General features: G+C 38.2%; 1 protein-coding gene across 1 annotated transcript; it reads left to right on the plus strand.

The window, feature by feature from the left end:
• The first annotated feature begins 309 nt into the window (after positions 1-309).
• LOC144201528 (integrin beta-1-like) lies at positions 310-14,968 on the plus strand. The gene is made up of 15 exons (XM_077724238.1): positions 310-675; positions 5,287-5,353; positions 5,592-5,677; positions 6,760-6,982; positions 7,060-7,230; positions 8,025-8,419; positions 9,127-9,222; positions 9,308-9,397; positions 9,477-9,617; positions 9,694-9,896; positions 10,209-10,447; positions 10,601-10,823; positions 11,775-12,007; positions 12,464-12,630; positions 13,121-14,968. The coding sequence occupies exons 2-15, from the start codon at positions 5,287-5,289 to the stop codon at positions 13,184-13,186; spliced, it is 2,400 nt and encodes a 799-aa protein (XP_077580364.1). The 5' UTR covers positions 310-675; the 3' UTR covers positions 13,187-14,968.
• The last annotated feature ends 110 nt before the right edge of the window (positions 14,969-15,078 follow it).

A 15,078-nucleotide genomic window follows, 5' to 3' on the forward strand; every position in this document is an offset into this window, starting at 1 on the left:
GTATGCATGGTTTTCCGTCTCCTTGTGCCCTGCGATCGTCTGGTCACCGATACAGGGTCACTGGGATAGGCTCCAGCACCCCCTGCGACCTTAATGAGGATAAAGTGGTACAGAAAATGCATTATAACTAATGAATGATGGAGAGGTACATAATTGCTATTCTGTAGCAATATGACGGCTATTCTGACGCATCCAAGCAGTTGTGCGTTCTGGTAGTTGCTAATTCAGATGTAATATTTGCATTGAGCACTAGATGTCAGCGTTGCATCCAGGTCGGTGGGTGGGTTTGTCGCTGAAGAAGAAGGAGAGGTTTGTTTCGTGCAGGCACCTCAGGAAGAAAAAAAACTAAGTTGTTCGCCTCCAGGAAAGGGAGCAGCACTGTCCCCGGCCAGCCGAAGAAGATCTTCTTCGCTTGTATTTATAGATATAAATATATATGTTTTTTTTTTTAATAAACAGAACTCAATATTATTGTGGGGAACGGGACAAAAACTTCTCAGAAGACGTGGTAAAGTTGCCTCACGCAAACCAAGCGACGCCTGGCAATTTTCTAGGCTAGCTGTCGCCCCGCTACTATTCTGTAATTTTCCTTTCTTTCTTGGAAATAAATTAAGACTTTCTGGTGGGAATAATAAATGTCATCGTGACTCCACTAGGACTGAGTAACAAAACAAGGTAGGTGTTGATCATTATAAATGATTTTGATAAACTGTTCGCTTTTAAAGTTTGCTCTGTTACCATCCGTGCACGACAAAAGAAAGAATGTGTGACTTCGGGCGATGGTTTTTAGATCTGGGTTAACATTTGAAATAAGTAAAAGTAATAATTAATCGAATGGCATTTCGTTTGAAAATGTTAAGTGTTTGTTTTGTTGATTTAATCTAGTCCCCAAAAGAATGTGAAGTTAGAACGGAAAGTAGGCCAATGCGTCGAGCAAACAGTACTTAATTGTTCAAGGAATGTGAATTATTCTAAAAAAAATAATTTTCTCTTTTATATCTGATTATCCTTTATTAATTTGCCTTCAAGACTTTTAATTCAAACTTTGTGTAATGTTTTTTGTGCCATTTTACACTTTCGTTTTGTTGCATGTGGTTGTCAATTTTCTACTGTAAAAGTATATGACACAGTATTAGTCATTATTTTAACATTGTCGACAATCATTTATTTTTGTAATTATGATTTCGAATTGGGATGGATCGGTGGTTAGCATGTTGGCCTCACAGCTCTGAGGTCGTGGGTTCAAATCCAGGTCGGTCCACCTGTGTGGAGTTTGCATGTTCTCCTGCTGCTGGCCTGCGTGGGTTTCCTCTGGGTGCTCTGGTTTCCTCCCACATTCCAAAAACATGCATGGTAGGTAACGTTGAGTCCTAGTTTTAGACCTGAAGAAGAAGGGACACTGATGCTTTTAATGTATAATAGCAGAAAATGTGTTTCATTTTTCCTGATTGGATGTTTATCAGAGTTAATGTCACCAAAAGAGTTAAATTTAAAACTAGGATTCAAAGATTAAAAGGCAGATTACTGCCATCTACAAGAATTTGTGGTAAATTTTAACATAATTTTATATTAAATTGAGTTGTGTATAAGTTCATCATTGATTGTCTTTATAATATGCTTATTACAAATCAATCAAGGTTGTATTATGAACAATCCAACTCATGTTTTAGTGTTAAAACTTCCATTTTGTCCAAGAATTCCTTAATTTACAAAATTGCTTTTTTTAAAAATCCTTTTGTCTGACATGGTTGCGACACTACATGCTTTGAAACTATCCGAAAGACCACAATGTGGTTTTGGATTGGATTGGATAACTTTATTCATCCCGTAATCGGGAAATTTCTTTGTTGCAATAGGAAGAGGGTGAGGATGCAGGAATAGAAAAGGCATTATACACAAATGGGTACTTAATAGTAAGTTAATAAATAAATACATGAATAAATATATAAATAGGTAACTGTGTTGGTGAGATATATATATACATACACATACATATATATACAAGCACATCTACACTGTATCCGAAATTCGGGAGGTCCTAACCCACAGCCTTTTTTGAGTTAAAGAGCCTGACGGCTGATGGGAGGAAGGATCTGCGGAAGCGCTCCTTCCTGCAATGAGGGTGTAGCAGTCTATTGCTGAAAGAGCTTTGGAGGGACTCCACAGACTCATGCAGGGGGTGGGAGGTGCTGTCCATGATGGACCTCATCCTGGTCAGCATCCTCCGCTCTCCTACTTCCTCCACAGAGTCCAAAGGACAGCCCAGAACAGAGCTGGCCCTCCTGATCAGCTTGTTCAGCCTGTTCCTGTCCCTCTCCGTGCTCCCACTTCCCCAACAGACCACTGCATAAAACACAGTAGATGCCACCACAGTGTCATAGAAGGTCCTCAACAGTGACCTGCACACACCAAAGGACCGTAGGTTTCATTGTGTGTATCATGTCCAGTTTTCAGTGGTCCACTTGGTTTTGCTTCCATTCGAACGGTTAACCGAAATCTTTTGGTTAGAGACGGTACCGCGGATGTTGGCTTCATCTAGGACAAGATGAGTCTTGTCAGGAACGCCTTCCTAGTTCACTTCCCTCTAAGGAATTGTAGCCTGAGGTTTTGTTTCTTCATCTTGTGTTCACTGACTAGCAACCAATAGAAAATAGAATCTATAGAGGTTCACACCAAATGTGAAGAATTTGTCTGGTTAATTGGAGACATGCGGACAGTGAGTCAGTGCCATGGTGACTTCTGAAACACTTTTTCCAGAAGCAACATACGCAAGTCTGCAGTGTCATTCTGTTACACAACCAACTCACCCCCCCCCCCCCCCCCCCAACAGTCACATTTGAATCGGAGTTGACATGCTGATTGATAATTCATGAAGCAATACAGTGAAATCCCCAATGGTCACATATTTAAATCAATATCAAAGTGAATCAGCTTGCCTTTTTTTGTTAATCTGGTCTTGGAAAAAGATGATGTCATTACTGCAATGTAGTCCCACTGCATCCAAGTGTCACAGTGACACGGTCAACTCTTGAGAAGGAAAATCAGCCATTTTTCAGCATCTGTAATATGCTTGTGGTTTGTTTGGTATGCATAAGCTCATTATTGCGGAGAGTCCTGGAGATCTGGGATCTACATGTGACCTGCTACAGGAATGTCAACTTTACTCAATGGCTATCACGGGTGGCGGTAAATGGCAAATCCATTTGAACTACGAGTGTTTATAATAAAAAAAACATTTGAACTGAGAGAGAGCTGACAGTAATTACTATTCATATCTCAGTGCCATGGACAACAACATATATCAATAACAGCCAATGAGTGGTTTGGGTTTTTTTGGGCTCTATCTAACTGATATTTGTGAGCCAACTTTAACAGGCCCCCACACAACTGGGGCTACAACTGTTTGTAGTTTGGAATGACAAATTGTAGCTGGTAAAGGGTGGGGTTTTATTGTGGGGATTGATTGTGTAGTCAGCAGTGTTTGTTTGGGTGGGAGGGGTCCTAATGGATTGAAAGTGGACTAGTAGATGGGCCTGCAGGTGGGGGTGTGGTGTCTGTCTGACCGGCTGGCAAAGCGTGAAGGGGGATGGGTGTATAAATGGTTTGCAGAGCTTGTTGCGACTCTCCAAAGTTAACAATCTAAAAAACATGTACTTCTTCTATATTGTATTTTTTTGTTTTTGTTTTAGTAAATGAAGTCACACAAACCATGACAGAGGGCGGTTCTGAGAAACAACCAAATGCACCAGTTTATTGTTCAATGTTTGTTGATATTTTTGATACCAAATCATGTCATGTTTGGATTGCTTGGTTCAAAATCTAAACAGCAGCAGATGTGCTTTGTTAAACAGGAAAGCCACTTTTCTCTTATTATTTTGCCATATTTAAATTAAAAAGAGAAGAAATTGAATGTGAGTCATGTAAACGTCTCTACTTTATCAGACGTTGTATGTAAAGAGTGAGTTAATCAACAATCGTAACAGGAATTGGCTGACAAAGACAAGGTAGCATAAAAACATAAAAGTACAATGAGTCACTTGTGTGGTAGACTAAACTTACTTCATTCACACTGTAACAATGTTAATTATTAACTTAATGATAAGTCTTTTCAAAATTAACGGTGTTAAATAAAATATATTCTGTGATATGTCGGAGTATTGCGTTGTGCAATTCTCATATTAATTCTAAATCTGTCTGGAATGATCTCTAGATGTTTTTTTATAGAGATAAACAATATAGTGGTTGCAATTTCACTCCTTCACACTATTTGGCAGCACGTTATATCCTTACTTTGAAATCTGTCGAGATAATTGCACAAAAGAGTGTGCTTAAAATTGTGCCGTATATTAAGCTGCACAGTTCCAACTTGTAAAAAAAAACATTTTTGTCTTTTGGCATTTAAAAAAAATACTGTTTGTTATTGAATGCAATATACATATTTTGTTTTCATTTGTAGTAAAGGAACACCCATGTTTCAGGGGTGATTTATTTTTATTTTTAAATAAGTAATTAGATCAATTTTAGTATTAAAGGTGATGTTGTTTGGGGCAAAAATCGAGATCAGCATGTCAGACTTTTCTAAAAATCGGTGATCGGCCCGAAATTATAATTGAATAACCTTTTGCAGCTTTGTATTTTAACACCTAAAAAATGTGTCCATGTTGTATGTGTGAAAATTGTTCTCTAACATGAGTAATGTGGTAAATGTGGAGGTCACATACGCTGTGCAAATATGAGGTGTGAATTCAACATTGAGTAGGATGTGAATCATCATCCAGCCTTCTGTTTCCTGTTTTAGTTCACAGCTGTTAGTATCACACTCCACAGGGAAGGGCCATTTTGTTTGTCCCACTAGGATGGCTGGGATTCAGTCTGACCATATATGGACTTTAGGCACGTTGACTTTTTTTTCTTCCTGTGATCTGGTGTTCATGGTTTCCATTGTGACTGATGCAAGCACTAAAGACGTATGTCTGACAATAAATATTATTATTATTTTGGATCACCATCATCATGGTGGTGGGGATGAGCTGGCAGATGATGCATTCCAGGGTCCTACTTCCTCCTTATTTAGATAAGTTGCTTCTCTACTGTTTAATAGAGGTTAATGGGGTGATGGTACATGATTTATATAACTACTTCTACAACAATTTGGACAATACTTTTGTCCATTACATTGTTGTATCATGCTCGTGGTGTTTATTCAATACTTTAGTGGACTAAAGTACTGGACGTAGTGGACTACTAAAGTAGTGGACTTAAATAACTGATTTTTGTTGTGTCCAGATGGATCTGCGGTTAATTGTGCTAGCGTCGTCATTAGCGCTCCTGAGCTTCATTCGAGGACAACAAGGTGAGTTTACAGAAGCAACTGGTGGCACTTTAATGTACTAATAACGTCTTGTATTGTAGTGCTAGGTTTTGCATAGACAAAAGTCTTTTTTTCCAATTCTAACTCGATTGGTTGTTTAACCATGTTTATTGATACAATATTGTTTTGCACAACAGTGTAATACTTTTTGAGCAGTGGGTCAGCAATACTTATTCAAAGCTGTTTTTTTACCATGGGTTTTTTCTCTTTTCCCCCCCAGAGGGAAGCGAATGTATCAAGGCCAACGCTCAGTCGTGTGGTGAATGCATCCAAGTGGCTGAGTCTTGCGGATGGTGCACAGATGAGGTCAGTTGCCTTATGGAAGAAATTGCTTTAGAATGCTAATATGTCATCATCCGAACTTGAAATACAGCTTGGGTCTTGAAAACCACAAAGCAAGGAAGGGTACAATCCTGCAGCAGCCTTAGACGTTTTTTTTCTCTCTAAAAGTAAACCTCATTAAAGGGACACACACACATCTTCCGTGGGTCCTCAAGGATTGAAGCTTGTTTAGTAAATATCATTTCATTTTTGTGTAGGAATCGATAAAAATGTATATGAGACCGAAAATGTATTGCTCATTTCATTTTTTGCCTTATTGCTGGATGTAAGGTATAAAATGGCCACTCATATTGTATTCGGGGTAAAATTACGTCTTATTAACATTTATCCATGCTCTCTTCTGCTCCTTCTTTAAGTTAAGTAGATGCTGGATGCATTTTTGCGCACACACACACAGTGTGGACAATATGATCATAGATTACGGCATATTTTGTTATCGACCTGCTCGACGTGACTGTATTGCCTTTACAGATATGATACAGATTCCTTGTTCATTTTTAAGGTAGACGGCTCTTGCCTAATACATTTTTTCTTGACTGTCAAGTGTTAATTTAATTTAAAAATATTAATGTGTAATAAAGCAGGGGGAAAAATTAAGGATACTGTCATTGGTTGAAAAAATTTAACTTCAGTGTAATCTGTCACTTGTTATAGTGATTACAGGCTGCAAGCTGTTCATCCTCGTGCATGTTCCTTCTTGTCTGTCCGAGCAAGGCAAATTCCTGCAGCTTGATACATCAAATTATGTCAACAATTTCATATTGGGAAAATAAGCACCATAGAGTGTAAACCTCCGCGATGGCCCAATAGTGTTACACTGGATTTGAACTGCAATATAAAGCAATAGTTTAATATTAGACAAATGGAAGATGTCACACAGTTCTGTTGCTTCATATGGAATCTGTTTCTAGAGTTCATTTGCCCTTAAATGATCACATATGGTCATTATGGTTCAAAAATAATTATAAAAGGTTAAACACGTCCCTTATTTATGTTATAATCATTTGTGGTTGGTTAAAACAATGCCATGTTTTGTCCATCGATAGAATTTCCTCACAGTGGGTGAGTCCAAGTCTGCTCGCTGTGACGATTTGGAGTCCCTGAAGGCCAGGAAGTGCAATGTGGCCAAAATCGAGAACCCTCGTGGCAGTATCGTGATCAACAAGAACAAACCCGTCACCAATCGCAAGAAGGACGAGACAAACAAACCCAAACCCGAACAAATCACGCAAATTCAGCCTCAAAAGCTCACTCTTACTCTGCGATCCGGTACATTCACTTTTACAATAATATATATTAAAAAGGCATTTCCCGTATATTGACTTTTTGGAGGAATGTGTGTGCAGGCGAGCCGCAGACTTTTGATTTGAAGTTCAAGCGAGCTGAGGACTATCCCATCGACCTCTACTACTTGATGGACCTTTCATTCTCCATGAAGGATGATCTGGACAACGTTAAGAACCTCGGCACAGACCTCATGACGGAAATGCAGACCATCACATCAGACTTCAGGATTGGTGAGAATCTCCCATTTTCATACAACTACAATTTTTGGAAGTCGGTTGTGTGTTTTTGGACTGTAGGCATATTTGCCATGTTTTAGTTGTGGAGCTGTCAATTGGGGGTGAAAGAAGACCCTCTCGGGAGGTGCTTTCTGGAATTCTGGGACCCTTTGTCCTTTGGTCCACAGTGGTGGACAGACACTTAATTTTAACCTTTTATCTGCAACCACTAAAGGTACAATGAACTTTAAAGTAAAGGCTGACACACTTATAATATAGATATATGTACCAAAGAGTGAATTATTAATTTACAAACAAGTTTTAGTTCCAGATACAGCAATGACCAAACATGTGGGCTTTCATGTAACAGTTGTTTTAGTTCCTTGAAGTAATAACAGATAAAAATGTAAATTAATACCATATTTGGCTGATAATATGGCCTTTGTTTAAAGATGTAGAAATATTCAGATTTCGTAAGGGAAATTGATCTATGTATTGTTATTGCTGCCTCCAGAGCTTAAAGTACCAGGAATTTTGTGGAGGAAGTTTGGCCTTGTTCAGACTGGCACTCAAAATCCACATTTTAGCACATCCAGGTTAAAACTGGAGGATTTTTGTGTTCGGAAGAGTCACAAAGCACATAAATTTGATTTCTGCGAGTCAGATTGATACCAGATATACAGGTGGTAGTTTCATATCTGTTATGGACACCAAGGACAGGACATTTACCTAATTTATTCAACAGTACATTAGGTAACTTTTAGACACAATTTCATTTTGCTTGCAGTAAATGTTGTCTCCTTCTTCAGGGTTCGGTTCATTCGTAGAGAAGACAGTGATGCCATACATTAGCACCACTCCGGCACGCTACAAGAACCCATGTACTGGGAATCAGAACTGCACCAGCCCCTTCAGCTACAAGAATGTCTTGAAGCTGACCAACAAGGGCGATCAGTTTAACCGGCTGGTCAGCCAGCAGCAAATCTCAGGAAACCTAGATTCTCCTGAGGGTGGCTTCGACGCCATCATGCAGGTGGCCGTGTGCGAGGAGCAGATCGGCTGGAGGAACGTCACTCGTCTCCTCGTCTTCTCCACTGATGCGGGGTTCCACTTTGCCGGCGATGGAAAACTGGGTGGTATTGTGCTCCCTAATGATGGCAAATGTCACCTGGAGAACAACATGTACACCATGAGTCATTACTACGTAAGACATAACACAATTTAATTCACCATTTAAAAAAATGGAGACTTAAAATCTGTGCTTTGGCGTGTATAATTTTGAGTAATGATGCTGTTGTGGCACAGGTACGCCAATTAAGTCAGCCAACTCTTACTAGCTGACATCCACATAAGGCCACACCCTGTCTTTTAAACCCAAACACAGCCAAAGGTCACTGTGACCTAAGTCATATATGAACATAGTGACACCAACTGGACAAAAATATTATTTAAACCCTTGTTTAAAAACAAAAAAGATGGGTTTGATGAACTGCACTGTTAGTGTTTAGGGTTGTGATATCAGCTACCTGGTGTGGGGTGTGGCTTAAAGGTTGAGTGTAGCTACTGAGCTAGGCTTTTATGATGGTTGCAGCATGTGCGTCTATGGGCAAGCATTCAGGCATTTCCTTTTTAAAAACATGCAATGCCTCTTGATGTTTCGTAACTTGGACAAAACATTGTACCTTGCAACATAAATTTGCAGATGTGTTTCGTAACCTGAAAAATGTGTATGTTGAAGCATTTGTAAGTAGTGGTACCACTGTATTGTTAAATAATAGAAAATCAGATTTTATTGTATTTTGATATTTGACGATATGAACATTCATCAGGTTGGTCTCCTAGCAAGCCTATTATTGTGCTTTTGTGAGTTTAGCCTAACCTGTACACTAATGTTGTTAATTTCTATTTTAGGACTATCCCTCCATCGCACATTTAGTGCAAAAATTGAGTGACCACAACATTCAGACCATTTTTGCCGTCACAGAGGAATTCCAACCCGTTTACAAGGTGCCAATGAGCAAAATTTTGGTCGTTGGGTCACATTTATGTATGCTTAATTCTGGTAATTTACGCTATTGCCTTTGTATTGTAGGAGCTGAAAAATCTGATTCCCAAATCGGCCGTGGGCACTCTGTCGTCAAATTCCAGCAATGTCATCAAACTGATCATCGATGCCTACAATGTGTGTGCAAAGCTCAACTTTCCATACACACCATTATTCATTCCTATTGCATTTCTAAGTTGTTGTGTTCCTTTTCTAGTCTTTGTCATCCGAGGTCATCCTAGAAAATGGACGGCTTCCAGAAGGAGTTTCCATCACCTACAAATCAATCTGTAAAAATGGCGTGGAGGGGACAGGCGAGAATGGGAGGAAGTGCTCCAACATTTCCATTGGTGATGAGGTATGTGTACTATCATGCTGTATTTTTAATACATATGCATCTGGACACTGTGTAACATCATCCTCGTGTTTTTCAGGTGACTTTCAAGATATCCATCGAGTCCCAGAAGTGCCCGTCGCACGGCAAGCAGGAAAGCATCAAAATCAAACCGCTGGGCTTTACCGAAGAGGTGGAGGTGGTCCTCAACTTTATCTGCGAGTGTCAATGCTCGGCGCGGGGGGAGCCAAACAGCAACAAATGTGACAACGGTCACGGCAACTTTGAATGTGGTGCCTGCAAGTGAGTGACGCTTCGGTTCGGAAAATAGGAAAAGTATTGTTTGGGGACTGCGTTGACTCGTTGATGGCAATAGACCAATCCAATTGAACTTGAAGGGGTGTCAGAAAATGAATACATCTTCATTGATAAGTTCACAGAAGATAAAAGGAGCCTAATAATAGGATATATATCATCAACAGTGGCACTGAAAGAGTCTTTATTCCTTAAAATGCGAGTAGTGAGCTGTGATACAGTCATGTGACGCTGAAGTACTCTGACTTCTGATTCCTGTAAGACCTTATTTATTGAGATTTTAAAAATATTTTTTTTTAGATGCAATGATGGTCGCATTGGACTTCTTTGCGAGTGTAGCACCGATGAGGTCCGTACGGAGGATCTGGATGCAAATTGTCGCAAGGACAATGGCACTGACATCTGCAGCAACAACGGAGACTGCGTGTGTGGAACGTGTGAGTGCAAAAAAAGGGAAAACCCCTCTGAGATCTACAGTGGAAAATACTGCGAATGCGACAACTTCAATTGTGACCGCTCCAACAACAAGCTTTGTGGAGGTAAATATATGCTGTATCCGGTTATTCTTCCTTTTTATAAAAAAATATAATTTAAAAATAAATAAATGCAGTAAAAAAAAAATCTGGCAACCCTAAGTAGAACTACCACTGTGTGTAAGTTGATGTTGAATAAATTTCATGTGTGTGTTTCAGGCCACGGTCGTTGTGAGTGTCGCGTGTGCGTGTGCGATGACAACTACACAGGCAGCGCATGTGACTGCTCACTGGACACATCCACCTGCCTGGCCAAGAATGGACAGATCTGTAATGGGCGAGGGGCCTGTGAATGTGGCGCCTGCAAGTGTACCAACCCAAAGTTCCAGGGACCAACCTGCGAGATATGTCCCACCTGCCCTGGCGTTTGTGCGGAACACAAGTCAGTATAAGTCCAGCAATTCAATTTTTGCTTTAAAGTGGAGAAATGGCACACTGGTTTGGGGTTGGGTATGGGTTGCAAAATGGTTTGACTTTAAAGAGGAATTAATCAAATAAGATTTTAGTGAGATTCCAAGTTTATTAGATTTTGTTAATGATTTATTTCATTATTGGACAGCTCTTTTTAGGGGTTTTTGATGCAATTCTATTTCTGGAAGTTGAGAATCATAAATGTAATTGCCAGAACTAAATATGTATCATTTCCTTGAAAATGACTTTTCCAAGAATAGAGATGACTTTTACTTCTACCTTTTTGTTAAATTTTTTTCATCCCTTCATAGGCCAGATGACGATTTTCTGTCATTTAATATAAAAATTAACAAAACTTGAATAGCTGTTCATGGACATCATATGGTTCATGGTCACAACTTTAACATTTGATTACAATAATAATTGAGACCTGGCATCCACACATAATATTGTTTTAATTTTCTTTGAATTCTTTTAAAATAAATGAATGAAATAATAATTAAATGGTAGTTTAAAACAAAGGTAATCAAATGAAGTGCACTCTGCTTATAGGCCCAATAAGAGTCAAGTTGATTGATTTTCTTTTTTCTTTTTATATTTCGTAGTATTTAACTCAATGCTTTCCATTGACAACAATAGACGTTGAAGTCATTCCCACTGGAAGGACTGGTTGTGAATGGTCATGCTCCACTACAACACTATATATCCAATCCATTTTTACTGGGTGGATCAGCAGGAACCCTGCCAGTCAAAATTAATTGGTCACAATTCAAGTGTTGCATCATTTCATTCATATCAAATTATTGATTTGTTGAGAATAATTCAAACTATTTTCTCAAAATATACAGTTATTACGCTAGTATGAATGTCTGCTATCTCCAAAAGGTTTTCTTAGTGTGTTTTTTTTGGGGTTGGGATTTAGGGAGTGTGTCCAGTGCCAAGCGTTCCAGGCGGGCGAGAAGAAGGATACGTGCATGCGTGACTGCAGTGACTTTGTGCTGATCAAAGTAAAGGACCGTGAGAAGCTTCCTCAGCCCACAGACCAGAGCTTCCCTCTCACGCATTGTAAGGAGAGAGATGCCAACGACTGCTGGTTCTACTACACCTTTGCCATCCGCAATGACACCAAAGAAGTCTATGTCGTCGAGACACTGGGTACGAAATGAGATGCACCCAAAAGACACATACAGTCATACTACTATTTACAATATTAATTGATTTCAGAACTGTTTTCGTAACTTGAACATTTCGTAAGTAAAGGTGTACATTATAAATTCTCTAATTCGTTTCATAGTGCTCACACAACTACAAACTAAACCCTTTAAAATTGGTCAAAGTATTCCAATTTTGTATAAAGGATGAGAGGAAACACAAAATGAGAGAAAATTATAAGGAAATTATTTATTAATGCCATGAATTAAAAAAAACATTTGCGGTTTAAATGCTTTTGCTCGTTTAACTATATGTATTTGGAATTTTATGATGCTATTTTTGTGTACTTCAGTGTTCCTCTGTAGCGACATCATAGAAGAAATGAGCAAAGAAAGGAACCTTTCTTTCCATGTTTGCCTAGGTATCTTTGGTTTACTATTTGTTTAATTTTTGTTACAGAATGTCCGACTGGTCCCGACATCATTCCCATTGTGGCGGGGGTGGTCGCCGGCATCGTATTGATTGGTCTGGCTCTTCTGCTCATCCTCAAACTTCTCATGATCATCCACGACCGTCGCGAGTTCGCCAAGTTTGAGAAAGAGAAGATGAATGCCAAGTGGGACACGGTCAGTCACTTTTTATTTATAAAGAAGTATTCATTTGGTGCATCATTAAAAGGGAAGTGCAACAGGAAAGGACCAAAATGGTTGAAGGGCTGTATTTTAAGAAGATAATTCATATTTCTAAATTTTAGATACTTTTTTACTCATTACCAGACTTTCTTACATTTTCTAAAGCTAAATTTCTGAATAAAATATTGCAAGTTGTATCTTCCACATCATTACATTCGGTTTTTATTCACAATTTCAGTTCAATTTTTTTGGAATCCAGATTGTACAGCATTTTTCCATGCATTATAATCTGAACCATAATATGGCATTGAGTGACTATATTAATTTGACCATCAACCAAGATTTATACTCATTTATTCTTATTGTAAGCATCTTACATTGACATCCACAAAAAATCATCAAACTAACTTTTTACACGTGTATGACAGTAATTGTGCATTTTAGTTAATCATTAGTAAATAATTACTTTATCCTCCTTCCACAGGGTGAGAATCCCATCTATAAAAGTGCTGTTACCACGGTGGTTAATCCAAAGTATGAAGGTAAATAATGGAGCGTCTCTCCCGAGGAAACACTGTATGGAGAAAAAAAAAAGATTTTTGTTGGGGCCTGTGGGTTTTATTGCTTTGTCAAGCTAATATTTTGTCCCACTACTGCTCACTTTACACTATGCATCCATGTGTACAGTCTTGTTTGTAAAAAAAAAAAAGTGAGCTTTTTATTTTATATTGTTTTCATCCAAATATGCGGTACTGATCCTGATTTAGATTTTTTTTTTTTACATGGTACTTGGTAGCCTTAACTGTGCCTTTTTTCCTTTTTTTTTTTTTTTATAAATCAGACCAAGCCATGTATATTTTCACAGAATGATAGGGGGCGAACAGTTTTAAAAACAGATGAAAATTGGCATGTATTGTGTACAGTATGTTGTTCCTTATGGAGGTAATGAATTATGTCCAGTGTGATTGGTTTCTTTGTTAAAAGACATGCATTGAACTGGCTTGGTGCTACATTGATTGATTGATGAAAACAATCATTTTAAACATTAAATCCATCAGTCAATCAGTGTACATTTCTTATTATTGAATGTTTTTTTTCTAAATCCAGCTCAGGTGCAGAACATTGCCAAATATACACACAACAAGCTTCTTTTTAATGTAATTCCTCGTGTATAATTTGCAATTATTTCTTTTGTTGCTTAAAATGTGTCCAAGCAAAATTAAGAAAATATATCATAGTGTGTAGTAGTTTCACAGTAACTAGGGCTTTTGAAAAGTATTACTTTTATTCCATTTTAAAATGTGATGTCTACTTACAAAGTTAAAGAAAACTTTCGCTAGTTACTGTGATTTGGACCATCGGTGAGTGTAGCATTTCTTTGGAATTCTTAAAAAATAATTGTTTTTATAAAATCTGTGGAAATCATTTTTACTATGGCTCCCAAGTAAATCAGGGCATCGAATACATAGGTACAAAAAAAATGCTTTGCAAGGGTGATGTTAGTGGGATGTACTAAACATGAGTGTTGTATACTTAGGAAAACGTGAGGGTAATTTTATCAAATGAAACCAGGAAGTGGATTGTGAAAAGAATGGCATGGAAATGTTTGTTTTTGAAAAACGTCTGTTCAGTTCATAATCATATGATTACACTTGTTTTAAGTGCCTTTATTGTAATATCTTTTTTAACAACACAAAATGACATCCATAATTGCATTTGTGTATTTCCAATATTATTTATTGAATAAAAAATTGAAATGTACCATTTAAAAAAATGTCCCCCACCCTTTTGTGTTTCCCTTCATATATAGGATCAATAATGTTAAAATGTATGTAATTTAAAAACAATATACATTAAAAATCCATTGATATGAAACAAATGAAATAACAAAAAAAGGTTATATAGTTGGTCATAGTTGTTGGATTACACAAATGCTACTGTTCATTCATTTTTCTAACTGCTTATCCTCATAAGGGGGGTGCTGGAGCTAATCCCGGCCAACTATGGGTACCAGATGGGGGATACCCTAAATTGGTGGACAGCTAATCGCAAGGCATGACAAGATAGACAACCATTCACACTGACAATCATACCTATGGCCTACCATGCCTGAATTTGAGATGTGGGAGGTAATCGAAGTACCGGAAGAAAACCCATGCAAGCCCGGGAAGAACATGCAAACTCCACACAGGAATGTTGGACCATACCTAGGATTGAACCTTTGATCTCAGTACTGTGATGCTGACATGCTTACCACTCGGGCCGCCTGCCACTCTAATTTAAAATGTTCTTGTACCACATTTCCTTTTTAAATAAAATATAAAATGTTGCATTTTTTTTCCCTAAGGAGGGACATTTCAAAATCACTCAGGGTTGGAGGATCAAATAATTTTCACTTTGCTTGTGTGTAATATTTTGGAAAAATACTACTAGATTTGAAAC

The sequence above is a fragment of the Stigmatopora nigra genome, chromosome 9 (genome assembly GCF_051989575.1).
Source record: "Stigmatopora nigra isolate UIUO_SnigA chromosome 9, RoL_Snig_1.1, whole genome shotgun sequence".
NCBI lineage: Eukaryota > Metazoa > Chordata > Actinopteri > Syngnathiformes > Syngnathidae > Stigmatopora > Stigmatopora nigra.

Coding starts and splice junctions, on each gene's coding strand:
- LOC144201528 (XM_077724238.1), top strand. CDS start 5,287: ATGGATCTGCGGTTAATTGTGCTAGCGTCGTCATTAGCGCTCCTGAGC. Junction 9,223..9,307: donor AATTCCAACCCGTTTACAAG/GTGCCAATGAGC, acceptor TTTGTATTGTAG/GAGCTGAAAAATCTGATTCC. Junction 12,631..13,120: donor TGAATGCCAAGTGGGACACG/GTCAGTCACTTT, acceptor CTCCTTCCACAG/GGTGAGAATCCCATCTATAA.